A 27,926-nucleotide genomic window follows, 5' to 3' on the forward strand; every position below is an offset into this window, starting at 1 on the left:
TGTCGTTTATTACCCAGCCGAGCTCGCGAAGGAGGGCCCTCGCGAAGGATGCCTGTGCTAGCAGAGTACGCGGGCATTGGTTCACCAGCAGGAAGTCGTCGAGGTACACAAGTACTCGTATACCTTGAGCCCGGAGTTTTAGTGCCACCCAGTTGGTGAGGGTAGCGAAAGTCTTCGGTGCAGTCGCAAGACCGAATGGTAGGCAGGTCATTTGCCATACGGTTGGAGTACTGCTGACCGGGGATGTTGCAAGGAAGCGCAGGAAGCAACGATGAGAGACCGAAACAGGTACGTGAAAATAAGCTTGACTGAGATCTATCTTCATCATCCAGTCGGCCGGTTGTAGAAAGTCCGGAACTTTGAACATATTCACCAACCTGAATTTGCCTGGTTTCATGTAACGGTTCAGGGCCTTTAAATTCAAAACTGGACGGTTGGACCCGTCGTGCTTCTTCACCAGAAAAAGATGTGATTCGAAACCCGAAGTGAGGCTCGGTGCAGGTTCGATGATGTTTTGAGCCGCCATTTTTAGAATTTCCAGTTTTATTTCCGGAGACTGGTCGATTGGAAATCGGGATTGAATTAACCTCCTCAGCGGTGGTTTTTGTATAAACGGGATTCGATAGCCTTGTATGATGTTTAAAATGTGAGGCGGGGCCTGCCGTGCGCTCCACGCCTTCAGGTGCTGGCGCAGACGCCCCGCACGGAAGTCAGCGGGCTGGCCGTCCGCTGTCACGCCATGGCTGATGACGGGCACGGGATGCTTCACGCTTACCTTTGGGTTTTGTGTTATGCGTGGCTGCTTGCGGTCGAGAGGGTGCACCGCTGCCAAGAGGGGCGCGAAATGTCGCCGGTAATGGCGAGGCGGCAGGAGCCGGCCTTGCAGACTGTCTGTATCGGCCCTCAGCGGACTCGAATGGCCTGCGTAGTATCCTAGACGCACCGCCCATCTTCGTCACTGCATCGGAGAATAAGGTTTTGTTGAAGAGGCAGTCTTGACTAATTGGGATCCGTCGCAGAGACGTTTTATTAAATTTGTCCTTAACACTGCTTAGCACGAGGTCACGTCGTTGCTCTAGGATGCTGGCACGTCTGCCACAAACTACCTGTAATAGGTCTTTAGAAACTTCGCCATAGGGGCTGCTTGCAGAGAAAACACTCACCAGTTTTCCATGCAATTCAGGTGTGGCACCAGGCAAGGACAATATCTCTTTTATAGCGCCCTGCATCGCCTCACGTTGGGCTAGCAACATAGAATAGAATAGAATAGAATAGAAATTGTTTATTATAAAAGGACGCCACATACAAAGACAAGACAATAACATCACTTAAAAAAAAAAAAAAAAGAAAATCACAAAACAATTACAAAAAGCATAGGAGGATGTTAGTTACAATGATCATAAGGTGGTGGTGGACGTCCTGAGATAAAAGGGCCTCACTCAGCACAAGTCGCGGCGTGAACCACGACGCTGGTATTATGTGGACCCTGTTGGGTGAGGCACGAATGTCGCGTTTCATAAATATGCGTTAATATTCGTAAATAGATTAAATATTACCAAATTACTTAAAATAGAAATTATATGTAAGTACATAATATATATATACACACACATATACACATACATACATACATTATCACAAAAACGTATATATAAATACTTAATGTTAGTATTATAAATAGTAATTAATGCAGGTATAAACTAGAATGCATAGAACATAATAAGTAGGATTATAATATATTATGTAAGTATGTGTATTGTGCAGTCTGTTTGTGTTAATATCTATCGCGCGCGCAGCACCCCGAGTCAGCTCGGTCGGCAAAGTACTTCAATTTCTGCCAGTATAATACTTATGGAAATGATATTTTTCCCATTCGACCGTCGCGCCTCCGAACAGGCACGACGCATTCCAAGGAAAAAGAAACGAAATTATTAAAAATTGTAATAAAATTGCACATTAAATCAAATAATAGTGAATAGTAGTAACACAAAAATACATAATTTAAATAGGAAGCAACAAATTTCGTCAAATGCTGAACACCATCCACAAATATTTATACAAAACGAAAAACGAAAAAGTGCAACGAGTATAAGCCACGAGCCGTCATCGCATTCAAGGTTAAATTTAAAACCCGGAATAAACCTTCCATGAGGTAAGCGTTTTCTTCGTAAAATACCCACAACATTACCTAACTTGTATTGATATAAGTACCTACCTAATTATTTTTTTTTGTTGATTGAGGGACAGTTTAAAGAAGCCTATGTGTGCAATTATTTTCCAGACCATGCAAAAGGAAAGCAATAATTATTATTATGACAATGGTTGCGGTGCCGCATCCAGCCCGCTGGGAGGACTCCGCCGCGCTATCGTGTTGAAACCAATGAGGTAAACAAACTTTATTGGTATTTGATGGGTATTTATTAGTTTAGTTTAGTAGTTGCATATCTAGAAGATAGCATTTGTACCTTGATTTAAAGCTGTGAATTGTTTTCAGACTACGAAACGGCGGCGGCAAATCGTTCCAGCACTTGGATGCGGCGAACCTGAAACTGCCACGAAAAGCGGTGGTGCGGTGACGAGGTACTGCGAGTGAGTAGTACGACGCACGGGTCCTGGCAGCAGTCACGTCGCGGGCCCAAACTAGTTTGTCCGCAAGATATGGCGGTAACTTAAATTTAACTACTCCGAACATCAGCGTTGCAAAATGATACTGTCTGCGATATTTCATTTTTAAGATTTTAGCCTTGTTTATGTAAGGTGTAACGTGTGTGCGGGGAGGAATTTTGAAGCAGAATCTAGCGCAAGCATTCTGTACTCTTTGAACCAGTTTTTCTGAGCGCACCAGCAGCCGAGGCCCATACACAGCGTCCATATAATTTAACTTAGATAAAACTAAAGAGTCGCATAGTTTAATTCGAATGGGAGTGCTTAAATATTCTCGAATTTGGTACATTACTTTTAATCTATAAAAACAGTTGCTAGCAGTGTTCGTAATGTGCTTTTCAAAAAGTAACTCCTCGTCCATTAGCAACCCTAGGTTTCGCGATTCAGACACTCGCTGTACCACCTCGCCTCGAATACTAATGTTCAACCCTTGACGCGTAATACTCTCTATCTGTTGTCTAGAACCCAAGACCATATACTTCGTTTTATTTCCGTTAAGCATTAGGGTGTTCGCTTCTGCCCAAGCTGCTACACGTTCCAAGTCCTCTTCTAGTCGCTTTACTGCCAGACGGGTATCACATGGCTTACACGAAGTATAAACCTGTATATCGTCGGCGTAAACGTGAAATTTGCAATTTTTTATTTCTTTCATCACATCGGCGCTGTAGATGATGAACAGAAGAGGACCCAATATTGACCCTTGAGGAACTCCCCTACTAACGGTTTTAGTGACAGACCTAACTGAGGAACCGTCCTCGTTGCATAGTTCAACAAACTGCGCTCGATGTTCAAAATAGCTGCTAAACCAGTTTATGCTATCCACGCTAAATCCGTAGTAATGTAACTTTGATAGTAGTATTGGCACATTTATACAATCAAAAGCTCTGGAGAAGTCTAGTAATGCTAATAAAGTCCCTTGGCCATCGTCACGCGCAGCCAGTATGTCATCAACAACCTGCAGCAAGGCAGTTGTGGTGCTGTACCCCTTCCTGAAACCTGATTGCACGCCCGGTAGTATGTCATTGTTTTCTAAGAATGTTATAAGCTGTGAGGCAACAGCTTTTTCTAATATTTTGGATATACAGGGTAGGATGCTAATCGGGCGCAAGTCTTTCAGTTCGGTAGCATTTGAAGTTTTTGGTATTGGCCTAACCAATGCTTTCTGCCACATAGCTGGATAAGTATTTGTACGAATGGAGCAATTGATTATATCAGTAATTATAGGCAGGGTTTCAGGCAGGACAAGCAGAAGCATGTCAAGCGAAATACCATCAACTCCGACAGCTTTTGTTTTAATGGTGCGGACTATCTTCATAATATCACTTTCTGAGACCCTGCTTAAAGTAAATGTGTTGGATATACACCGATGACATTCAAAGAAAGTTAACTGTGAGATCTTGATATTTATGTTGCCGGGAACATTTAAAAAATAATTATTTATCTCGTCTGGGTCTTTAAAAACATTTGCCGGAAATTCTGGTCTATTTTTTATTCTAACATTTTTTTTAATATGCTTCCACAGAGTGCGCGAGTCATTCTCTGTGGAGTTGATATAATATTCAAAGTATGACTGCTTTTCCCTATACAATGCCTCACTCACTACCTTTTTTAAATCTTTATAGAAAGTTTTATGACTATCCTGTTTACTAAGTCGTGCTCTAGTATGTGCCTCGTCTCGCTTTTTCATCATTTGCCGTATGTTGTACGTTATCCATGGGTATTGTTCGTACCTAATAGCCTTAGTTTTGAGAGGTGCGTGGACATCGAACAAAGACAAAACCGTATCAACGTATATAGTAACCATATCGTTTACACTGGACAGTGAGCTAATATAGCTCCAATTTAAAGATGACAGGTCCCTATTAAACATTTCTAAATCAATATCTTTTAAATATCTTCGCGTAACTCGAACGGGCGACGGTTTGTATTTGGGAATATTTATTAGACATGTAATGAATGCATGTTTTCCTAGGTCAGGGGCATGGTCAACACCAACAGAGCTCCCCTTTACATCCGTGCAGACTACGTCGATTAGTGTCTCACTGTGGCCTGTGAAATGTGTTGGTTCAGTAACAAGTTGTTCCAAATTAAAACACGCAAGAAAATTATTAAATTTCTTAACACTGCCGTCGCGATCAACGACGTCCAGCATATCAATGTTAAAGTCGCCAAGGAGTGTAGTGTGGTCAGCCCACGAAAACGCAGACATAGACTCGGATAGGGCCTCCAAGAATAGGTCTACTGTCACCCACTGCGGGCGGTACGCGGTGCCTATAACGATTTTTTTGGTGTTAAGTGTAACAGTGAGCCACATCTGTTCAACACACCCAGACGGTGGGTGTGGCAGCACCCGGGCAGAGAGGCCGCGGCGGGTGTAGAAGCCGACGCCGCCACCGCGCTTACGTTTGCCCGGCGGCCGCGGCTCGTGCCGCAGCCGGTAGCCCGGCACGGCGGGGGCGCGCCCCTCATGCCCCTCCTTCAACCACGTCTCGTTAATTGCCATTATATCCACGTTGTGCCGATTCATGGCCACTAAGAATTCGTCCTGCCCCGTTCCCAAAGAGCCTGCGTTAAATAAACCAACCTTTAATTTTCGTGTTAAAATCATTTTAGATATATTATAATAACAATATGCGAAAACTTATAAATAAATCTCATGAAAAGTGCGAAAAGAGTTGATTTTATCAATATATTTGTTGTGCAGTTTACATGTAGTGTTGTTGTGTTGTGTACATTTTGAGTGAATACAATAAACGATATTATACATATACGATATGATAATGACGAATAGATAACAATACTTTTTCCTTCAATCTGCGCGAACGTCCCCACCTGACGACATGAGTCATAACGACGTTGTACAATAAAAACACAGACAGATGACAAGAAAGATCGCGTAACATACACACAAACAAAGAATATTATGCGGTATAATAAATTGATTATAATAGTGGTATTAATAGCAATAATAATAACGCTAGTGTGCTGCTTGGGGTTTATATTAAACTGAGACGAGTACTTTGCTCTCGACAGCCGCGGGAGCGGGACGAACCCGTGCCGGCCCAAAAACACTGTCGAGATCCTTTTCGGACCTGATTCGGTTTACCGGATCCCCTTGGTCTCGACGGGTGAAAATTCTACCGTCACGCGTCCACACAAATCGCCAATTTAAGCCGCTGGCCAATTTTCGAGCTCGGCCAAACAGCGATCGGTTACGCTTTGTGAGGCGCTCGTTAACGTAAAACCGTCGAAACTCGCCGCGCAGTCCCATCCCCTCAGTGGTGACGGTGCGGCGTACGCGCGCGGCACGTAGCAGCTGGTCGCGCGCGGTGCGGCGGGCGAGGCGCACGGCGATGTTGCGCGGGCGAGGGGCGCCCTCACTCCCCGCATGCAGGCCTCCTACTCGCACACAGCTAACTATGTCGCGCTCGTCGACCGCCACACCCAGCTTCACGGCGCACGCTGTTACGAGGTGGACGACGTTTTCACCGCTTTCCTCCGGGATTCCAGAGATCTCGACATCATTCAGTAGCAACTCCTGGTCACGATCATCGAGATCCTGTTTTAATTGGGCGACTGTTGTCTCGAGCATGCTAACGACGCTTCCGTGGTCATCATTTGCGCCGCTGCTTGCACGCCGCTCCATCTCGTCCACCCTCGCCTCAAGTTTGTTGAGGCGCGCGTCGCAGGAGGACACCAGGGCGCGCAGGTCGAGCATCTCCTGCCGGAACGCGCGGAACTCCTCTCGGGTTTGTCTCATTTCCTCTCGGAACTGTCGCAGTTCGACGGACAGGTCAGTTTGCGACTCACGATACTCCGCGGTAACGTCGAGGGCCGTGTTGTTGAGCGGTGCGGTGCCAGCAGCAACACCCAGCTCGATGCTGGCCTGTCTGGTGGCAAATGACTCCGACATCGAGTCATCCAGCACATACGCGGCACTCATTCCTCGCAAAGGCGTGCCGTTTTCGTTGTTCCTTGGCAGCGCAGCCTTGCATTTCGGACATAGCCACGAACTATGTATTTGGGCGTCCCTCGGGATATTTACGCACGCCCTATGGTTTGCCTCTTTGCAATTGGGGCAAATAACACCTTCCATGACAGACATATATTTACAACACGCGTTACACTTTGCAGGCATTGTGATTTACCGATCGATGTTCTGTTAGGTATTAAGTTCCTTAGGTTGTATTTTTGTGTATTTGTATTATAAAATTTGGCCGAGAAGTTTTATGTTATTATAATTATTATAAATATGTATAACTGGTCAATCGGCTTTTATTTATTACACAAATCACTCAACACCAATGTGTAATGTGGGTACTTTTCACTTCACCGCTTGAGGGATATTTTTATTTTAGTTATATCTCAATAATGCTCGCACTTTACCGGTAGCCTACAATGTATGTTGCACAATATAATCCGTTTTATAGTTTTTAATAAGTATTTCACTCTTGTAACCGACTTATGTATTTTTAATCGACGCAGTGAGTTGGCGTTCCGTATGTCAACACAACGTTCGTGACGTAACATATTTGTAAGCACACCGAAAGTTTGATCTAGTGATCTAAGCTGATAGGGCTTAAATTCGTATGGTGTAAGCTCATCATTCAATTCCAAATATGTAAAGGCCGGAGCCGCCAAATACTTTTTCTGCGTTTCCGCATAACGAATGTTAGCCCACTCTGGATCATCAAAATGCTGGAGACGGATTACTGCAGATAAACGGGCCGGGTCAGCCTTTTTAGTAGTATCTGCTATAACAGTCATTGGAGTTTCGAACTCCGGTGTCTGGCATGGCGGGACAGGCGGTACTAGGTCCTCGAGAACCTCGTTCGACGGGCCAGCCCGCTCCGTGGGCTTTGACCCGTTCATTATAGAAGGAGCCTGATTTGCCACTAATAAAGATTTAATTTGAGCAAACTCACAAGCCAATGCGTAGAATTGGTGCTCCAAAACAGAATGAGATGTCCCCACTGGATTCCCGCCAACAGTCTCGGACGGCGATGGCACGTGCTTGGCCGGCACATGCACAGCTGAGCGCACCGTGCCGGTCGACTCGTCCAAGCGAGGCCTCTTCGGCTGGATTTCATCTTCGCTGCTTGAAGCAGAACTTGAAGATGGGTTGAGACGTCTTGAGGAATGACTTCGATGTGACATTCTTCCGATTCGCACTCTCGAAAATTCAAACGCCAACTGAATGTTCAACTGTCATCGCGATATATTTATAACCTAGCGAAAGACACTGCATTTTAGCGGGAGAAAATGTTGCCAACTGAAATATTTTCCGCCATTCGCAGTCGAGATAGTCAAAATGCCTATCACCATAAAGTTTCCTGGGCTCCAGACGGTATGACAGACCGTATAATATTGAGTTTTGTTTATGCGTTATTTCGGGGCGTGGCATCCGTTGCCCGACGTGGGTTGGGTTGACCGATGGAGGCTCTGGTCGAGGGGGGCGCTTGGTCTAGGGCCATTATTTTGAACTCGATCCCCGCATAGAACGCACGCAAGGTGCGTTATGTGCAGAGTACTTCGCGTTTCAAATTATATAGGATATTCAAATCAGTGAGCTTTTAATAAAAGGGCGATTTTGCGGCAGTGAACCATCCATCCTAAGTTATGGCACTACCGAGGAAAATCAGGTTTGACTTCTTTATTTTAAATTAGATGTTTTCGCGATAAGTTCTCACTGGAAAATACTTGAGTTCATTTTTGCGAGTTAAATGTTTTGTCGGAGCGCACTTATTCAAAACTAGCTTTTGCCCGCGACTTCGTCCGCGTGGCGTGTTATATAAGAGAGAGATCTTTGTGTGTGTGGGAGTGCATACTTATGCAGTTTAGATTTTTTCATAAGTACATTTTTTTTTCCCAATAACTCCCATTTTTCAAAATACAGCCAAAAATAAACTTTATATTTACTAAGGTATGCATGCATGCTAGATTGAATCAATTGATTGAATTGTTTTTTTTTTTTAATTGATTGTTCATTGAGTTTTAATTTTAATACACACTTCCTCTCTTCCCTTCAACGTTGCTGTGCCCTACAGGGTCCATGTTTTAGTTCCTATGCCTATGTAACACCCCATTGTACTACATGGAATGCAATAAATAATTTAATTGAATTGAATTGAAAATATCTATCTTACGCGGTTTCGATTTTTTCATACAAATGTTTTTTTCCCACTAACTCCCGTTTCCGTGGGAATTTTGCAATATCCTGTTGCAACTAAGCTTTAAGTTAACTAAGGTACCTGCATGTCAAATTTCAAGCGTCTAACTTAAGCGGTTTAGATTTTTCATACAAAAAGATTTTCCCGCTAATTCCCGTTCTCGTGGGCATTTCGGGAATTCCTTTCTTAGTGCACCTCTACGGTACTTAAGGTATCTGCATGCCAACGTCTAACTTGAGTGGTTTAGATTTTTCATACAAAAGGATTTTCCCGCTAATTCCCGTTCCCTTGAGAATTTTGGGAATTCCTTTCTTAGTGCACCTCTACGGTACCTAAGCTATGTCCCTTCCAAATTTCAAATGCCTACGTTTAGCCGTTCAGGCTATGCGTTGATATGTCAGTCACTGAGTCAGTCAGTTTCTCCTTTTATTTAGATTTGATTTTTTCATACAAATGTTTTTTCCCGCTAACTACCGTTCCCGTGGGAATTTTGTAATATCCTGTTGCAACTAAGCTTTAAGTTTACTAAAGTACCTGCATGCCAAATTTCAAACGTCTAACTTGAGTGGTTTAGATTTTTCATACAAAAGGATTTTCGGGAATTCCTTTCTTAGTGCACCTCTACGGTATCTAAGTTACCTGCGAGCCAAATTTCAAACATCTAACTTGAATGGTTTAGATTTTTCATACAAAAGGATTTTCCCGTTAATTCGCGTTCCCGTGGGAATTTCGGGAATTCCTTTCTTAGTGCACCTCTACGGTACTTAAGGTATCTGCATGACAAATTTCAAAGGTCTAACTTGAGTGGTTTAGATTTTTCATACAAAAGGATTTTCCCGCTAATTCCCGTTCTCGTGGGCATTTCGGGAATTCCTTTCTTAGTGCACCTCTACGGTACTTAAGGTATCTGCATGCCAACGTCTAACTTGAGTGGTTTAGATTTTTCATACAAAAGGATTTTCCCGCTAATTCCCGTTCCCTTGAGAATTTTGAGAATTCCTTTCTTAGTGCACCTCTACGGTACTTAAGGTACCTGCATGACAAATTTCAATTGTCTAACTTGAGTGGTTTAGATTTTTCATACAAAAGGATTTTCCCGCTAATTCCCGTTCTCGTGGGAATTTCGGGAATTCCTTTCTTAATGCACCTCTACGGTTCCTAAGGTACCTGCATGACAAATTTCAAACGTCTAACTTGAGTGGTTTAGATTTTTCATACAAAAGGATTTTCCCGCTAATTCCCGTTCCCGTAGGATTTTCGGGAATTCCTTTCTTAGTGCACCTCTACGGTATCTAAGGTACCTGCATGCCAAATTTCAAACGTCTAACTTGAGTGGTTTAGATTTTTCATACAAAAGGATTTTCCCGCTAATTCCCGTTCCCGTAGGATTTTCGGGAATTCCTTTCTTAGTGCACCTTTACGGTATCTAAGGTACCTGCATGCCAAATTTCAAACGTCTAACTTGAGTGGTTTAGATTTTTCATACAAAAGAATTCCCCTTCACTACTCTGCTCCTATTGATTGTAGCGTGATGAAAAGTATACTATAACCTGTCCAGGAGTGTGAAGAATAATTGTACCAAGTTTCATTAAAATCCGTCCAGTAGTTTTTGTTTCTATAAGGAACATACAGACAGACAGACAGACAGACAGACAGACAGACAATAATTTTACTGATTGCATTTTTGGCATCAGTATCGACCACTTATCACCCCCTGATAGTTATTTTAAAAAAATATTTAATGTACAGAATTGACCTCTCTACAGATTTATTATAAGTATAGATGAATAAGTATCTGATTTTAATTGTATCCTACTATGAAGTGAATAATAAGTTGCTTCAAAACTAACATTTATTGCACGTACACATGTTCTAAAGATACATAAAACCATTATTATTAAGAAAATATAGATTATGGTGACAAAAAGCCGGTGTGTTTACCGTTGAAAAACTGTTGTGTCCATACATCGTCACAGGTCGGGATTAGTTTACTGTAAGTAAGCTTGTTAGTAATCGCAAAAATATAATATTTTTTGTGATGGTACAACAAGTTACGATTTTCAAATTTTTTCGAAGTCCTTCCTTTTTGCCAGTTGGGCGAGAACCTTAAAGTCGTAAGACCGAATGTTCTTTTAAAATCCAAAACCCATTGTTTAACTATTGTGTCTGGAAATCTCGGCGTTAAGAGGTTAAGGCGGCGTTCGAAAGGATTACTGAATGAGTGAAATCGTCGACAACGCCGGCGGAGTCGGTATCACTCGATACCGAAATATTTGATACTTTTCAGTATTGTCTCTAAGCGGGACGCATTCGGAATTTATTTTGTCTTTAACCTGATATGTTTTAATGTGAACTTCAATGTTATGAATAAAAAAATATGTGAACAAAGGGGCTCCTTTTTGTATCATGTAAGGGGGGATAGTCATCATATTTCACACCTACCTGACCGAAGTTTCAGGTTTTAACAGAAACAACTGCTTGAATTTTCAACTCAAACCAGCCCAATTAAGTCACATACACTTCCGAAAACACTTTATTTTTCTTTCTCGGGTATTTCTTTATTGTTATATATGTATGTCTGCCTACCCTTTTGTCTGTGACGAGTTAGTTGCCTCTCAATAAATGAGTCAGTGTGCTAATAGCCGTGTTTCATTTTACTCGCCTGCGTTGCATACCTAACAGTGGCGACGAGTTACCCACATAGGATTTAATAAGTTACAATGGCAAATTACGGGGTTTTGACTACTTTTGACCATACCTCACAAACATGGGGAACGTTCAAAAGCCGGTTAAACCAGTGGTATATTGCAAACGACGTGGAAAAGGAGGTGAAAAAGAGGGCTATTTTGTTAAGCACACTCAGCGATAGCAGCTACAAGCTCGCAGCGGACTTAGCACTGCCAAAGGAATTACAAGAAGTGCCGTACGATGACATCATCAAGCTGTTGGATGAGCATTTCACGACCAAAAGAAGTGGTTTTGGTGACCGGTATAATTTCTACGCTGCGACGCAAAATGTGGGTGAAACCTACCCACAATGGGCAGCGAGACTACGTGGTTTAACTGCTCACTGCCAGTTCCAAAGCGTAGAAGAGGCACTACTTGACCGTTTCTTGATGGGCATGTTACCGGGTCCGGAGCGAGAAAAATTGTTTGCGCAAGATATGAAGCAATTATCATTAGCAAAGGCGGTAGAACTTGCGACCGCCGTGCGTAATGCACGGGCGGTGGCAGCGGCCGCGCCGCCGGCACACTCGCCGGCGACCGACGATCAGCTGTTCAAGATTAAAGGCTATAGTGCTAGTGTTAGCAAAATGCAGTGCTCAGTGTGTGGTTATAAGAACCATAGTGCGTCCGAGTGTCGTTTTGCAAAGTATAAATGCAAAAAGTGCAACGAAAAAGGGCATTTACAACGTATGTGCAAAAAAATAAATTATTTGTTGCGCGAAGACGTGAGCGAGGGAGATGACGACGACGGTGAGTTATTTTCTATTCGCACAATGCACGGTGAACCTATGACAGAAATAATCACTATACAAGGCATGAGTATGAAGTTTCAAATAGATAGTGGCTCCGCCGTCACTGCGATTTCCGAACAATTATATCAAAAACATTTTTGTAATGTTCCATTGACGTCAACTAACAAGCGGTTATTTACTTACACAGGGGATAGTATTAACTGCCTCGGCACGGTACAGCTGACGGTAGGCTACGCGGGCAGATCTCACATGCTCATTGTTTACGTAATACGTAACGGCGGACCACCGCTTTTAGGCCGCGATTTTATTTCCGTATTTAAATTAGAAATGTTACCGTTACATTTTGTAGAACAAAATGATCTAATTGTTGAACAATTGCAAGCAAAATTTCCAAAAGTTTTCTCAGATGAATTAGGGAAATTTAATAAGTATAAAGTTAAACTGCAGTTAAAAGAAGACGCTAGGCCAATGTTCTTTAAAGCGCGGCCGTTACCTTATTCGCTTAAAGATAAGGTTGATAAGGAGCTCGATCGTTTAGTGCAGGTAGGGATATTAAAACCGGTTGATTACGCGGAGTACGCCTCGCCCATTGTCCCAGTGTTGAAACGCAACGGTACAATTAGGTTATGTGCCGATTATTCGGTAACGATAAATAAACAACTAGTTATAGAACAATATCCCCTACCCACTGCACAAGAATTGTTCACAAAATTGCACGGAGGGCAGCAATTCAGTAAATTAGACCTTTCTCAAGCTTACGCTCAATTTGAACTGGATGAGGAATCGCAAAGTTTCACCTGCATAAATACACACAAAGGTATATTTAAATATACACGTTTGATTTTCGGTCTCGCAAGCGCTCCGGCTATTTTTCAGCGAGCTATAGAGTGTGTATTGTCGGGTATGGAAGGTGTTCTCTGCATGTTGGACGATATTCTCGTAACAGGGGTAAATAAGGCGCAACATTTACAAAGACTAAATGCAGTATTGCAGAGACTAGAAGACGCGGGGTTAACACTCCAAAAAGAAAAATGTGCATTTTTCCAAAATCAAGTCCAATACTTAGGTTATACAATTGATGCTAACGGATTGAAAAAATCATCAGAAAAGGTAAAAGCAATTGTTAACGCGCCCGTACCAACAAACGTAAATAAATTACAATCTTTCCTGGGATTGGTGAATTATTACCGCAATTTCGTGCCAAGTGCGTCTTCTATTCTTAGTCCATTGTACACATTATTGCAGAAAGGGAGTAAATGGTGCTGGACACCTGAACACGATAATGCGTTTAACTCAATAAAAAAACATCTAGCCTCCGACCAAGTACTTGCCCATTTTAATTCGGATGCTAAGATTATTCTAACCGTCGACGCATCGCCGACCGGGTTAGGTGCCGTGTTATCGCAAATAGAAGCCGACGGAACCGAGAGACCAGTGTCATTTGCGTCGCGAACATTGAATAAAGCGGAAAAACGTTACGCGCAGATTCAAAAAGAAGCGACCGCAATAATTTTCGGTGTCCGCCGGTTTCACCAGTATTTGTATGGCAGGTCGGTACCATTTGTATTGAGAACCGACCACAAACCATTGTTGTCGATATTTGGTCCGTACCGCGGAATTCCAGAAATATCTGCAAATAGATTGCAAAGGTATGCAATATTTCTAAGTGCTTATAATTTTGTTATTGAGTACATACGCAGCGCGGACAATAGCGCCGACTACCTATCTCGCGCCAGCTTGCCCGACGATGAGTCACACCGGCCGGGAGAAGTAGGTACGTGCGCGGCCGCCGCCGCCGATAGCATGGTGGATCGAGCCTCTTACGTAAACTTTGTTATTGATGGAGATCTACCCGTAACACGTCGCAAAATAAGTGAGGAAACAAAACGGGATTATACATTGAAAAAAGTTGCTCATTTAATTGTAAACGGCTGGCCGCGTAAGTCAACTGATGCACAAATCAGGCAGTACTTTCAATGTAGAAATCAGTTATCTTTTGAAAACGGTTGCATCATGCGAGGACACAAGGTGGTAATACCAGATAGTTTACGAGGTACGTTACTAGGCGAGTTACATAAATCGCATCTAGGCATAGTAAAAACCAAAGCTGAGATGCGTAGTAGATTTTGGTTTCCAGGAGTCGATGAAGCAGTGGAAAAAATGATAGCTAGTTGTGAGATATGTAATCAGCTTAGACAGTCTCCAAATCGCGCGCCACTTGCTGTATGGTCTTTTTCATCACAGCCGTTTTATAGAGTTCACATTGATCTATTGGGCCCCATCAACGGTAACATGTTTTTTGTTATCGTAGATGCACACTCGAAATGGGTCGAAGCTTATCAAATGAAAAGTACTACGACGGCAGAAATCGTAATAAAATTGCAGGAATTTATGTCCAGGTTTGGAGTACCACACACGATAGTTAGCGACAATGGCACAGCTTTTGTATCACAGGAATTTAAATTATTCTGTAAAATTAATGGAATATCGCATGTGACGTCACCCACATATCATCCGTCCAGTAACGGGCAGGCGGAGAGCTTTGTAAAAAATAAAATTTTTAACAAAAAAAAACCGACTTCAAACGCAAAACTAAAAAGCAATAAATAAATTTACTTCGCACAAAGTAATTAGTACGTATTTTCAATTAGTTAATTATTTTATAAATCTGAAGCCGGTGCCAAGGAAATGCTACAACGAAGTACCGATTCATATATTTTTCAATACTGATTGTTTTGTAATTTTTTGTTTGACATTGTTTTGTAATTGCTTTGATATAGGTATTAAACAATATTGTGTGTACATAGTAATTTGATATTGTAGTAGGGTTGTTGTAGCATTTACTTGGCACCGACTTCAGAATTATAAATTAATTAACTAATTGAAAATACGTACTAATTACTTTGTGCGAAGTAAATTTATTTATTGCTTTTTAGTTTTGCGTTTGAAGTCGGTTTTTTTTTGTTAAAAATTTTATTTTATTTTACGATTTTAAGTGATGGTTAGACCGAGCAAGGATGCAGACAGACAGATTTTCTGATTTATATTCATATATAATAATATAATATATTATTAGTGGTGATCACAATTATTATTGATGAACATGTTTACACACACACACTCACACACGCGCTAACGCACACGAGCACACGCGCACGTACACACGCACACACACAGATACACGCACACACACAGACACACGCACACACACACACACACACACACACACACACACACACACACACACACACACACACACACACACACACACACACACACACATGTGTATGTGTACATACACACATGTGGTTGTCAGTGGAAGCTGCTATCATACACACTCACGCATACATATAGATACAGTAGATTTCGCGTGGTTCGCTCGCTGCTAAAGCAGCTCGCGTGTCCTGTTTATTCGAAACTGTCCCTCTTCGTATGGCGGCCATCTTGTTTTTCCGCCATTTTGTTTTATTTCACCGGCGACAGAATTTGACCAAGATTTAAATGGGTGTCGTGGAAACAAACAAAATCCAGGTGCAATAGGTTTGCCAGACCGTAGGATGTCTCCCTGATTGGGAGCAGTTTTCAAAGATGACGTTCCGATCACACCCCTATACATCATTTTTACCCCCAAGACATTTTCTGGAAAAACAAAATTTTGTATAGCGGCCATCTTGTTTTTTCGCCATTTTGTATTTTTTTCACCGGCCATTAAATTCGACCAAGATTTAAATAGGTTTCGTGAAAGAAAAATTGGTTCAGGTGTGATAGTTTCGCCAGGCCGTAGGGTGTCACCCTGATGCGGAGCAGTTTTCGAAAATCGGGAAGTATTTCCATACTCAACATGACGATTCGATCACAACCCCGATATATATTTTATATCCCGAGACATTTTCTGAAAAAACAAAATTGTGTATGGCGGCCATCTTGTTTTTCCGCCATTTTGTTTTTTTTTTTACGCGCTATGGAATTTGACCAAGATTTAAATAAGTGCTCTGAAAGAAATATTGGTTCACGTGCGATAGTTTTGCCAGGCCGTAGAGTATCTCTCTGATGCGGAGCAGTTTTTGGTGACCAGAAAGTATTTCCGTACTCTACATGACGTTTTGAGTAAGCGCCCCATACATTATTTTTACCCAAACGGGCTTCTTCCAAAATCGACAAAATTTTGTATGGCGGCCATCTTTTTTTTCCGCCATTTTGTTTTTTTGCACCGGCGATTGAATTTGATCAAGATTTAAATACGTTTCGTGAAAGAAAAATTGCTCCAGGTTGTATAGTTTTGCCAGGCCATAGGGTATCTCCCTGATGCTGACCAGTTTTCGAAGGTCGGGAAGTTTTCCCGAAGCCTAAAGATCGATCCGATCAATATGACTTTACAAACGCACTAGTCGCTCCTACGATTTTTGAAAATTCCCCTCGATTTCTCTGGTCTTCCATCATCAGATCGTGACTTCCTTGACATGGGACCCCCTTGGGTATATCTCCTTTCAAACAAAAAAAGAATTATCAAAATCGGTTCATATACGACGAAGATATGCCCGAACAAACATAAAAAAAAAAAAAAAAAAAAAAAAAAAAAAAAAAAAAATATACGGTCGAATTGAGAACCTCCTCCTTTTTTGAAGTCGGTAAAAATAGTGAAAAAAGGTATTAAGTCTAGCATATTAGCAAGTAATAATGCAAAAGAAAGGGATGCAAATTTGTTAAAATATTTGTATGATTATAGAAATTCCATACATACTACAACTGGGTCTTCGCCTGCCGAGTTGGTTTTTGGTCGTAAACTTCGTTCCCGTCTTGACCTTATTAATGATGCAAACACACCGTCGCGTCGTCAGATTCACTCGCTAAACGTGTCCGCGAAAAACAGTGTTTGCAGAGTAAAGCTTATAGAGGAACAAACATACAAAATTTTACCACGGGGGACAAAGTATTATATAAAAAAAACGATGTAAACAAGCATGTATCCTGGCATAAAGGCATTATAATGAAGAGATTAGGTAAAGTGACGTATTTGGTTAAAGATTGTTTTACATCTCATACGTTCAAAAAACACAAAAATCAATTGGTTTCTTACAAAGGACATGAGACTTCACCTACATGGGACTGTGCGATAGATTTGCAAGACATTGAAGCCCCTAGTACACCTGCTTCTAATGACTCCGCCGAAGATGACAACTTTCAGGAAGCTACAGACACGGCGGTTGAAACCGATCAGAATGATCAGCCTGAGTCTATACAGGTGGAAAGGAAGACATTACGTCCCATTCCAAGGGTGAATTATAAACCTTTTTTTTGTTTAAATCTATAACTTATGTAAAAAAAAAAAAAAAAATTTTTTTCTTTTCTTTCTTCTGTTTCATAAAAATGTAAAAGTGTAGTATAAAAAGTGTTGTTTATCTAAGGGGAGGAATTGTTATATATGTATGTCTGCCTACCCTCTTGTCTGTGACGAGTTAGTTGCCTCTCAATAAATGAGTCAGTGTGCTAATAGCCGTGTTTCATTTTACTCGCCTGCGTTGCATACCTAACATCTATACTTATAATAAATCTGTAGAGAGGTCAATTCTGTACATTAAATATTTTTTCAAAATAACTATCAGGGGGTGATAAGTGGTCGATACTGATGCCAAAAATGCAATCAGTAAAATTATTGTCTGTCTGTCTGTCTGTCTGTCTGTCTGTCTGTCTGTCTGTCTGTCTGTCTGTCTGTATGTTCCTTATAGAAACAAAAACTACTGGACGGATTTTAATGAAACTTGGTACAATTATTCTTCACACTCCTGGACAGGTTATAGTATACTTTTCATCACGCTACAATCAATAGGAGCAGAGTAGTGAAGGGGAATTCTTTTGTATGAAAAATCTAAACCACTCAAGTTAGACGTTTGAAATTTGGCATGCAGGTACCTTAGATACCGTAAAGGTGCACTAAGAAAGGAATTCCCGAAAATCCTACGGGAACGGGAATTAGCGGGAAAATCCTTTTGTATGAAAAATCTAAACCACTCAAGTTAGACGTTTGAAATTTGGCATGCAGGTACCTTAGATACCGTAGAGGTGCACTAAGAAAGGAATTCCCGAAAATCCTACGGGAACGGGAATTAGCGGGAAAATCCTTTTGTATGAAAAATCTAAACCACTCAAGTTAGACGTTTGAAATTTGTCATGCAGGTACCTTAGGAACCGTAGAGGTGCATTAAGAAAGGAATTCCCGAAATTCCCACGAGAACGGGAATTAGCGGGAAAATCCTTTTGTATGAAAAATCTAAATCATTCAAGTTAGATGTTTGAAATTTGTCATGCAGATACCTTAGATACCGTAGAGGTGTACTAAGAAAGGAATTCCCGAAATTCCCACGGGAACGGGAATTAGCGGGAAAATCCTTTTGTATGAAAAATCTAAACCACTCAAGTTAGACAATTGAAATTTGTCATGCAGGTACCTTAAGTACCGTAGAGGTGCACTAAGAAAGGAATTCTCAAAATTCTCAAGGGAACGGGAATTAGCGGGAAAATCCTTTTGTATGAAAAATCTAAACCACTCAAGTTAGACGTTGGCATGCAGATACCTTAAGTACCGTAGAGGTGCACTAAGAAAGGAATTCCCGAAATGCCCACGAGAACGGGAATTAGCGGGAAAATCCTTTTGTATGAAAAATCTAAACCACTCAAGTTAGACCTTTGAAATTTGTCATGCAGATACCTTAAGTACCGTAGAGGTGCACTAAGAAAGGAATTCCCGAAATTCCCACGGGAACGCGAATTAACGGGAAAATCCTTTTGTATGAAAAATCTAAACCATTCAAGTTAGATGTTTGAAATTTGGCTCGCAGGTACCTTAGATACCGTAGAGGTGCACTAAGAAAGGAATTCCCGAAAATCCTTTTGTATGAAAAATCTAAACCACTCAAGTTAGACGTTTGAAATTTGGCATGCAGGTACTTTAGTAAACTTAAAGCTTAGTTGCAACAGGATATTACAAAATTCCCACGGGAACGGTAGTTAGCGGGAAAAAACATTTGTATGAAAAAATCAAATCTAAATAAAAGGAGAAACTGACTGACTCAGTGACTGACATATCAACGCATAGCCTGAACGGCTAAACGTAGGCATTTGAAATTTGGAAGGGACATAGCTTAGGTACCGTAGAGGTGCACTAAGAAAGGAATTCCCAAAATTCTCAAGGGAACGGGAATTAGCGGGAAAATCCTTTTGTATGAAAAATCTAAACCACTCAAGTTAGACGTTGGCATGCAGATACCTTAAGTACCGTAGAGGTGCACTAAGAAAGGAATTCCCGAAATGCCCACGAGAACGGGAATTAGCGGGAAAATCTTTTTGTATGAAAAATCTAAACCGCTTAAGTTAGACGCTTGAAATTTGACATGCAGGTACCTTAGTTAACTTAAAGCTTAGTTGCAACAGGATATTGCAAAATTCCCACGGAAACGGGAGTTAGTGGGAAAAAAACATTTGTATGAAAAAATCGAAACCGCGTAAGATAGATATTTTCAATTCAATTCAATTAAATTATTTATTGCATTCCATGTAGTACAATGGGGTGTTACATAGGCATAGGAACTAAAACATGGACCCTGTAGGGCACAGCAACGTTGAAGGGAAGAGAGGAAGTGTGTATTAAAATTAAAACTCAATGAACAATCAATTAAAAAAAAAACAATTCAATCAATTGATTCAATCTAGCATGCATGCATACCTTAGTAAATATAAAGTTTATTTTTGGCTGTATTTTGAAAAATGAGAGTTATTGGGAAAAAAAAATGTACTTATGAAAAAATCTAAACTGCATAAGTATGCACTCCCACACACACAAAGATCTCTCTCTTATATAACACGCCACGCGGACGAAGTCGCGGGCAAAAGCAAGTTTATAATATGGAAGTGGCCGTATTATCAGCCTGCCTACCTACCGCACTTATTTAAGATTCATATTTATATCCTTTCGAGCACTTGCTGAGTAGAGATAGTGGTCTAGTTCTTTCAAGCCACGGTTTTTCAGAAGGTAACGCTCTGTATTACTGACTTGACGGAGTAGCTCCGGGTACCCGGGGGCCGGGGCGGGTCGCTAGTTTATTTCATAAATTATAAAATAATTTAGAAAGTGTACATAATAATTTAATTTAATAATAATTTAAACGGTATAAGATGATCGAAAATCAATCTCATTTTTCTTTTAGTCTTATTTTCGAATTTAAATTAGGAATGATGTAAAAACGAGTGCGACCGCTTTTATTGATGACGTCCCACCAGTCCCATACAATCTCCAAAGAATATAATAATGCGTTTCGACATTTCGTAAAAAGTATCATTTGATTAAAAATACTTATAGTGATCAACACATTGTTAATACCCGGAATAAGCATGAACTTGCCTTACAAAAAGAATGTCTAAGGCCCTGTCATATTATTTCTTATTCTATGGCCCTGTGCCCAGGTTTTTCTTGCAGCTTCTTTTCCCCGGCTATACAGGTTGTGAGAAGCTGCAAAAGTTTTAGGGCGAATGAGACGTTCGTTATGTAAAAAATACGATTCAATGTGTAACTATGTTACCTACTGAATGAAGATATTTTTGAATTTGAATTATGATATCGGGTTGCATCTTTGGACTTCGTACCAACAGTGGCTGCAAGTTGTCTTTGATTACTTGTGGCTCTGCCCACCCCATTAGGGATTACGGGCGTGAGTTTATGTATGTATGTATGTATATCGGGTTGCCTATTTGGTCCTCATGCCGAAGAGTAGTCGTTGAAATAATATTGTTGTTCTCTTTAAATTATTGGTATACTATCATACACCTAGCTTCATATACACTTTATTTAAATGTCCATTATTAAATGTACTTTACATGTTTTTGTTTAATTTGCTTTTATGAATTTATGTTTATGAAATATGTACGACGTATTTTAAATTTGTGCAAAATAATGTGATTGTAATTATACGTATATATTTTTTATTTATGGGAGTCTTATGTACGTATAAATTGACATATTCATTTTCTTCTTTTTTATAATTTTTGCATGATTATTATAATTTAAATGCACGATAATTATTCTTTGTAACATGTTTTTCACTGCATTTATGGCAATAAAAAACATTAAATTAGTGTATTATAAAATATTAGATGAATTATTAATTGGATATACTGCGACTGCTTTTTATTGTAAACCTGAGTTATTCTTGTGTAATGTAATGGCCACTAGTGCATGTGCTTCCAAGACAAGTGGGAGGCAGAAATTGGATGGGAGGGGCCACTGGAAGGGCGCGGAAAGGGGGCGGGGTGCGGTGACGGGATGAAATTCACAAGCTGGTCGCTCGTGTAGTTCCTGACCTGACTCCTGTCAGTTATATACGGGGACCGTAGCAGGGTGGTCGTTTCGATCCCCGTAAATAATTCACTAATGCACCCGCTTAGCAAACAAAAGTGTTTGGATAATATGCAAAACGATCCGATACAAAAAACTGATGACTACAATTTAAAAGGGTGGTAATAATAAACTAATCTCAGCTGAAACTCAGCTCAAGCCCCTGTTTTTATATAAGAACTGTCACATTGACATGATCTTGAAAGCAGTCTCGAAGTTGAGATTAGTTTATTAATACGAGTACCACCCTAAATGTTTATCTAGATGTGACTTAGATTTTGTTATCGATTTTGTATGGACCATCGCCAGTCGAGGAGTTTCGTGTGAAATTAGTATGGCACAGGAAATTTTAAAATTATTGATCACTACGAAGCCAGGACTTGAATCAAGTTTTGATCGACTTTGTATGGTATATATCTCCCCGTTCCTCCCTCATGAAATGAGAACGAGACGGTAATATTTGAAAGAATTCATCCAGTACCGCCCCTAAGCGTGATTTACAGTGATCGAGTGATTACATTCTCTGTGGGTTCCAGCTGTACAACTATGTATATTCTAACATAGTTTTTTCCCTTGTTGCAGACGTGTACAAGCATTAAGAAAATTTGCACAAAACAAACCAAAGACTGACGGTAGCCATGCAGCCGTCAAGCACGGTCCTTCGAAGGAGGTTAAGAAAGACAGGATTATCCATAAGCACAACCAACTGTCGGCTAAGAGTCTTCTGGACATCGTGTCATTCCAAAGTTAGTAGCAAATTACAAAAATAATACCAGATGTTGCCTGGAAGAAATTGGTATTTTCCAAAAAACCGCCAATTGTACGTTTTTCGGTCTTCTCGTAATTGTAGATACACTTTGCTTATTTCAGATTTACACGGACACTCCCCTGTAGTATTAGTGGATCGTTTGAGTCATAATTTCGAGACTGGCAGTCAGAATGGACGAGAGACTGGCAGTAGAGCCACGTCAGTGGGTAGTGGGGTTCACAGACCCTCAGGAGGCCGCGACCTCGCCAAAGGCTGTGACGCGTCTTCAGGGCGAGAAGGAAAAAGAAGTACGACACACAACGACACTCGCGTACTAACTGCTAGATTGGAAGAACCCAATCATATTAAAGACGACGATACGAGCTCAATAGCTGGTTCTTTAAGTGAAAGTTCAAAGGGCAATCGAGAAGATGAGCGCCCAATGAAGGATTTCAAAGTAAATAACCAAAACACGACGGCGTTGCAAGCCACACCAGGTATGTAACTGCAAGCTTTTATATCATTAGCAAAAGTGTTCGTAATGTCGTTCTTGTTCATCAACAAGTAGATAGAGAAAAGAACTTAAAGCTGTGCTTCTACTGGAGCGGTTTACGTTTACGGAGCGTGCGGAGCGTTCATATATCTTGCATTTTGTTTTTTAACAAAACCGCGCCTGCCCCCGCGTAGTCTCGATTTATATCGAATCTCTCATCCAATAGGTTACGACGCTTATCTGCGTAGGTAGCATTCGCTGCGTCTATTGGTATAATAAAATAAACCCTAACATAATAAAAACATTGATATCATTCGCGCTGCGCGCACCGCGTTTGGTCTGCCGCGGGTGCTTTGCTATCGTAACAACGCAGACAAGTAACATTCAAGCAAACCGCGGATTCAAGATCTTGTAAGGTTTATTATTTATATGACAAAACAAACATATTTTTTTTTATTTTAGAACGGGGTCCTTCGGCAAGTATTACTCGTCCAACCACCAAAAGAGCTCTGGCGACAAGACGTAAGTAGATGAACATAACATTACATAAGATATGATATTGTTGTCTTTCTTTTTGTGTGTGGCGTCCTTTCATAATAAACTATTTCTATTCTATTCTATTACTAATTTCGCCTGTGGTTCATAATGGTGTGAACAGGGACGTGAGAAATCCATCGAATATTTCTGACACGAAGTCCTAAGATGGATGTTCTATACTACGTATGGAATGGACACTCCCCCCCACCGATCCGATCTTATCTCACCTCTCCCCCGATATTTGGTTCCGTGCGTGACTACACACAAGAGTTGCTGATGATTATTGTTTCGAATCGATTTCACTGTCTGTTTCGCTAGCACGCAAGGGTTAGTTATGGGTAACGCGAACAAAACCAAGTGTGCCCAAGAATGAGTGTATTTTATGATGGAGTCTCCGGAGTGTCCCATGGGAAAACTTATGCAGAAGGAAGCTAAGGGTGTTATATATTTCTTTATTATTTTTAGCAACCCCATCCCGTGCACCGTCTTCATCGACGTCGAGTCAGGATGGCGAGTGCTTTAAACGTCGTGATTTACCAATAGGAGTCGCTAAATCGGATAAAAAGCCAGGTAAGATATTTTTTGGTGCATTAAAGTGATTTTTGTATTGTAAAAAACAATACAGGTGTCAAATGTACAAATTACATGTGTATGTTTTCTATCACAATTACTTCTTGCCTGAGTTTCGGGAGATGCGTTATAATGCTTACAAATACAGGATGTTAGTGACATCGTAACGAAAACTTTGAGGGATAATTGAGAATTGATATTAAGTGGAATTTTCCGCCGCCAAAGTATGGAAATGAAAATAGTTTAAAAAAAACTAATCAATATCATGAGTTTGTATAATATGCTATATTCACGATTCAAATATACACTCGCCTGCAAAACTAAGTACTACAATTTTAAATATTTTTTTTTCTAAACTTTAGAATTTAAAAATATTCTACTTATAGATAATTTTATCAGCTTTCTTTGAAAGAAAGAAAGAAAAAAATATTTATTTCCATATTGGACGCCACATTTACAAACTTACATTACAGAAATAAAAAAAAAATAGAAAAAAAAAAACAAAGACAAATAATACAGACACAATGGAGGCGCCCAAAATAAAAAAAGGATCTCCCTCAGCATAATGCCGTGACACGTGCTTAGCACGGGCCGCGGCGCTGGTATTATGGGAGACCTATCGAACGTGAGCCACGGACACACCAAACTCATTTACGTACCTACTTATATATAATAAAGAAAACATACTATGATACTTACATAGATTATAATGCACTAGCTTTTGCCCGCGACTTCGTCCGCGTGGCGTGTTATATAAGAGAGAGATCTTTGTGTGTGTGGGAGTGCATACTTATGCAGTTTAGATTTTTTCATAAGTACATTTTTTTTTCCCAATAACTCCCATTTTTCAAAATACAGCCAAAAATAAACTTTATATTTACTAAGGTATGCATGCATGCTAGATTGAATCAATTGATTGAATTGTTTTTTTTTTAATTGATTGTTCATTGAGTTTTAATTTTAATACACACTTCCTCTCTTCCCTTCAACGTTGCTGTGCCCTACAGGGTCCATGTTTTAGTTCCTATACCTATGTAACACCCCATTGTACTACATGGAATGCAATAAATAATTTAATTGAATTGAATTGAAAATATCTATCTTACGCGGTTTCGATTTTTTCATACAAATGTTTTTTTCCCACTAACTCCCGTTTCCGTGGGAATTTTGCAATATCCTGTTGCAACTAAGCTTTAAGTTAACTAAGGTACCTGCATGTCAAATTTCAAGCGTCTAACTTAAGCGGTTTAGATTTTTCATACAAAAAGATTTTCCCGCTAATTCCCGTTCTCGTGGGCATTTCGGGAATTCCTTTCTTAGTGCACCTCTACGGTACTTAAGGTATCTGCATGCCAACGTCTAACTTGAGTGGTTTAGATTTTTCATACAAAAGGATTTTCCCGCTAATTCCCGTTCCCTTGAGAATTTTGGGAATTCCTTTCTTAGTGCACCTCTACGGTACCTAAGCTATGTCCCTTCCAAATTTCAAATGCCTACGTTTAGCCGTTCAGGCTATGCGTTGATATGTCAGTCACTGAGTCAGTCAGTTTCTCCTTTTATTTAGATTTGATTTTTTCATACAAATGTTTTTTCCCGCTAACTACCGTTCCCGTGGGAATTTTGTAATATCCTGTTGCAACTAAGCTTTAAGTTTACTAAAGTACCTGCATGCCAAATTTCAAACGTCTAACTTGAGTGGTTTAGATTTTTCATACAAAAGGATTTTCGGGAATTCCTTTCTTAGTGCACCTCTACGGTATCTAAGGTACCTGCGAGCCAAATTTCAAACATCTAACTTGAATGGTTTAGATTTTTCATACAAAAGGATTTTCCCGTTAATTCGCGTTCCCGTGGGAATTTCGGGAATTCCTTTCTTAGTGCACCTCTACGGTACTTAAGGTATCTGCATGACAAATTTCAAAGGTCTAACTTGAGTGGTTTAGATTTTTCATACAAAAGGATTTTCCCGCTAATTCCCGTTCTCGTGGGCATTTCGGGAATTCCTTTCTTAGTGCACCTCTACGGTACTTAAGGTATCTGCATGCCAACGTCTAACTTGAGTGGTTTAGATTTTTCATACAAAAGGATTTTCCCGCTAATTCCCGTTCCCTTGAGAATTTTGAGAATTCCTTTCTTAGTGCACCTCTACGGTACTTAAGGTACCTGCATGACAAATTTCAATTGTCTAACTTGAGTGGTTTAGATTTTTCATACAAAAGGATTTTCCCGCTAATTCCCGTTCCCGTGGGAATTTCGGGAATTCCTTTCTTAGTACACCTCTACGGTATCTAAGGTACCTGCATGACAAATTTCAAACATCTAACTTGAATGATTTAGATTTTTCATACAAAAGGATTTTCCCGCTAATTCCCGTTCTCGTGGGAATTTCGGGAATTCCTTTCTTAATGCACCTCTACGGTTCCTAAGGTACCTGCATGACAAATTTCAAACGTCTAACTTGAGTGGTTTAGATTTTTCATACAAAAGGATTTTCCCGCTAATTCCCGTTCCCGTAGGATTTTCGGGAATTCCTTTCTTAGTGCACCTCTACGGTATCTAAGGTACCTGCATGCCAAATTTCAAACGTCTAACTTGAGTGGTTTAGATTTTTCATACAAAAGGATTTTCCCGCTAATTCCCGTTCCCGTAGGATTTTCGGGAATTCCTTTCTTAGTGCACCTTTACGGTATCTAAGGTACCTGCATGCCAAATTTCAAACGTCTAACTTGAGTGGTTTAGATTTTTCATACAAAAGAATTCCCCTTCACTACTCTGCTCCTATTGATTGTAGCGTGATGAAAAGTATACTATAACCTGTCCAGGAGTGTGAAGAATAATTGTACCAAGTTTCATTAAAATCCGTCCAGTAGTTTTTGTTTCTATAAGGAACATACAGACAGACAGACAGACAGACAGACAGACAGACAGACAGACAGACAGACAGACAGACAATAATTTTACTGATTGCATTTTTGGCATCAGTATCGACCACTTATCACCCCCTGATAGTTATTTTGAAAAAATATTTAATGTACAGAATTGACCTCTCTACAGATTTATTATAAGTATAGATAGGATTCAATTAATATTAATAGTACCTAATCGTCAGCAAACCGAACACAAACAAAAGAGTTAGACCAGTCCGCATCCGTGAATGCTTGGAATGTAACCGCTGATGCCTCGCGTGTCGAACCTATTGGGTAAGTCATTGAGAATTACTTAATATGGCATAGAATAGAACATATATGTGTGTGTATGTTTATAACTATTAAAACATATTTGATCACGTCGGGCTCCTTTGACAATGCAAAAGATATTTTTTGTACATTGTTTTGAATGAACCTAACGTTTTCAGACAACGTACCGGCGGCGGCAGATCGTTCCAGCATTTGGATGCGGCGAACCTGAAACTCCCGCGGAAGGCGACATTACGATGGGGCGGCACAATCAGGGCATATTCCCATGACCGCGTCTTGTACGACTGCACATCGCGGGCCCACGTCAGTTTTTCAGCGAGATACGACGGCGTGCGGTACTTCACCAAACCAAACAAGAGACACGCCAGGTGCAGTTCGCTGCGAGGTTTCATTTTCAATATATTAGCACTATTCAAATATGGGGTGACATGAGTGCGTGGAGGTATTTTGAAACAAAACCTGGCGCATGCATTCTGCACTCGCTGTATCAGTCTTTGAGTTCGCGCAAGAAGGCGCGGCCCATAAACTATGTCCATATAATTAAACTTTGAAAGAATTAGCGAGTCACACAGCTTTATTCGAATGTTGGTACTTAAAGAATCTCTAATTTGATACAGCACTTTTAATCTATAAAAACAATTACTAGCAATATTACCGATATGAGCTTCAAATCTGAGTTCATC

General features: G+C 40.5%; 1 protein-coding gene, 1 long non-coding RNA gene and 1 pseudogene across 2 annotated transcripts; all 3 read left to right on the forward strand.

Moving 5' to 3' along the window:
* Positions 1 to 1,352: 1,352 nt before the first annotated feature.
* Positions 1,353 to 6,905, forward strand: LOC126380956 (uncharacterized). Its single transcript, XR_007568600.1, has 3 exons — positions 1,353 to 2,152; positions 2,282 to 2,385; positions 2,495 to 6,905. It is a non-coding gene; the product is annotated as an uncharacterized LOC126380956 (long non-coding RNA).
* A 4,146-nt stretch (positions 6,906 to 11,051) lies between these two features.
* Positions 11,052 to 17,791, forward strand: LOC126380964 (uncharacterized protein K02A2.6-like; annotated as a pseudogene).
* A 4,346-nt stretch (positions 17,792 to 22,137) lies between these two features.
* On the forward strand, positions 22,138 to 27,182 carry LOC126380965 (uncharacterized). The gene is made up of 6 exons (XM_050030531.1): positions 22,138 to 22,151; positions 22,281 to 22,444; positions 22,569 to 22,943; positions 23,402 to 23,461; positions 23,942 to 24,046; positions 27,142 to 27,182. The coding sequence occupies exons 1-6, from the start codon at positions 22,138 to 22,140 to the stop codon at positions 27,180 to 27,182; spliced, it is 759 nt and encodes a 252-aa protein (XP_049886488.1).
* The last annotated feature ends 744 nt before the right edge of the window (positions 27,183 to 27,926 follow it).

Source organism: Pectinophora gossypiella, unplaced genomic scaffold (genome assembly GCF_024362695.1).
Source record: "Pectinophora gossypiella unplaced genomic scaffold, ilPecGoss1.1 Pgos_32, whole genome shotgun sequence".
NCBI lineage: Eukaryota > Metazoa > Arthropoda > Insecta > Lepidoptera > Gelechiidae > Pectinophora > Pectinophora gossypiella.

Excerpts from the sequence above, each read along its gene's own strand:
- LOC126380965 (XM_050030531.1), top strand. Across the intron at positions 22,944-23,401 it reads GGCGTTGCAAGCCACACCAG|AACGGGGTCCTTCGGCAAGT; the intron begins GTATGTAACTGC and ends TTTTTATTTTAG. Across the intron at positions 23,462-23,941 it reads AAGAGCTCTGGCGACAAGAC|CAACCCCATCCCGTGCACCG; the intron begins GTAAGTAGATGA and ends TATTATTTTTAG.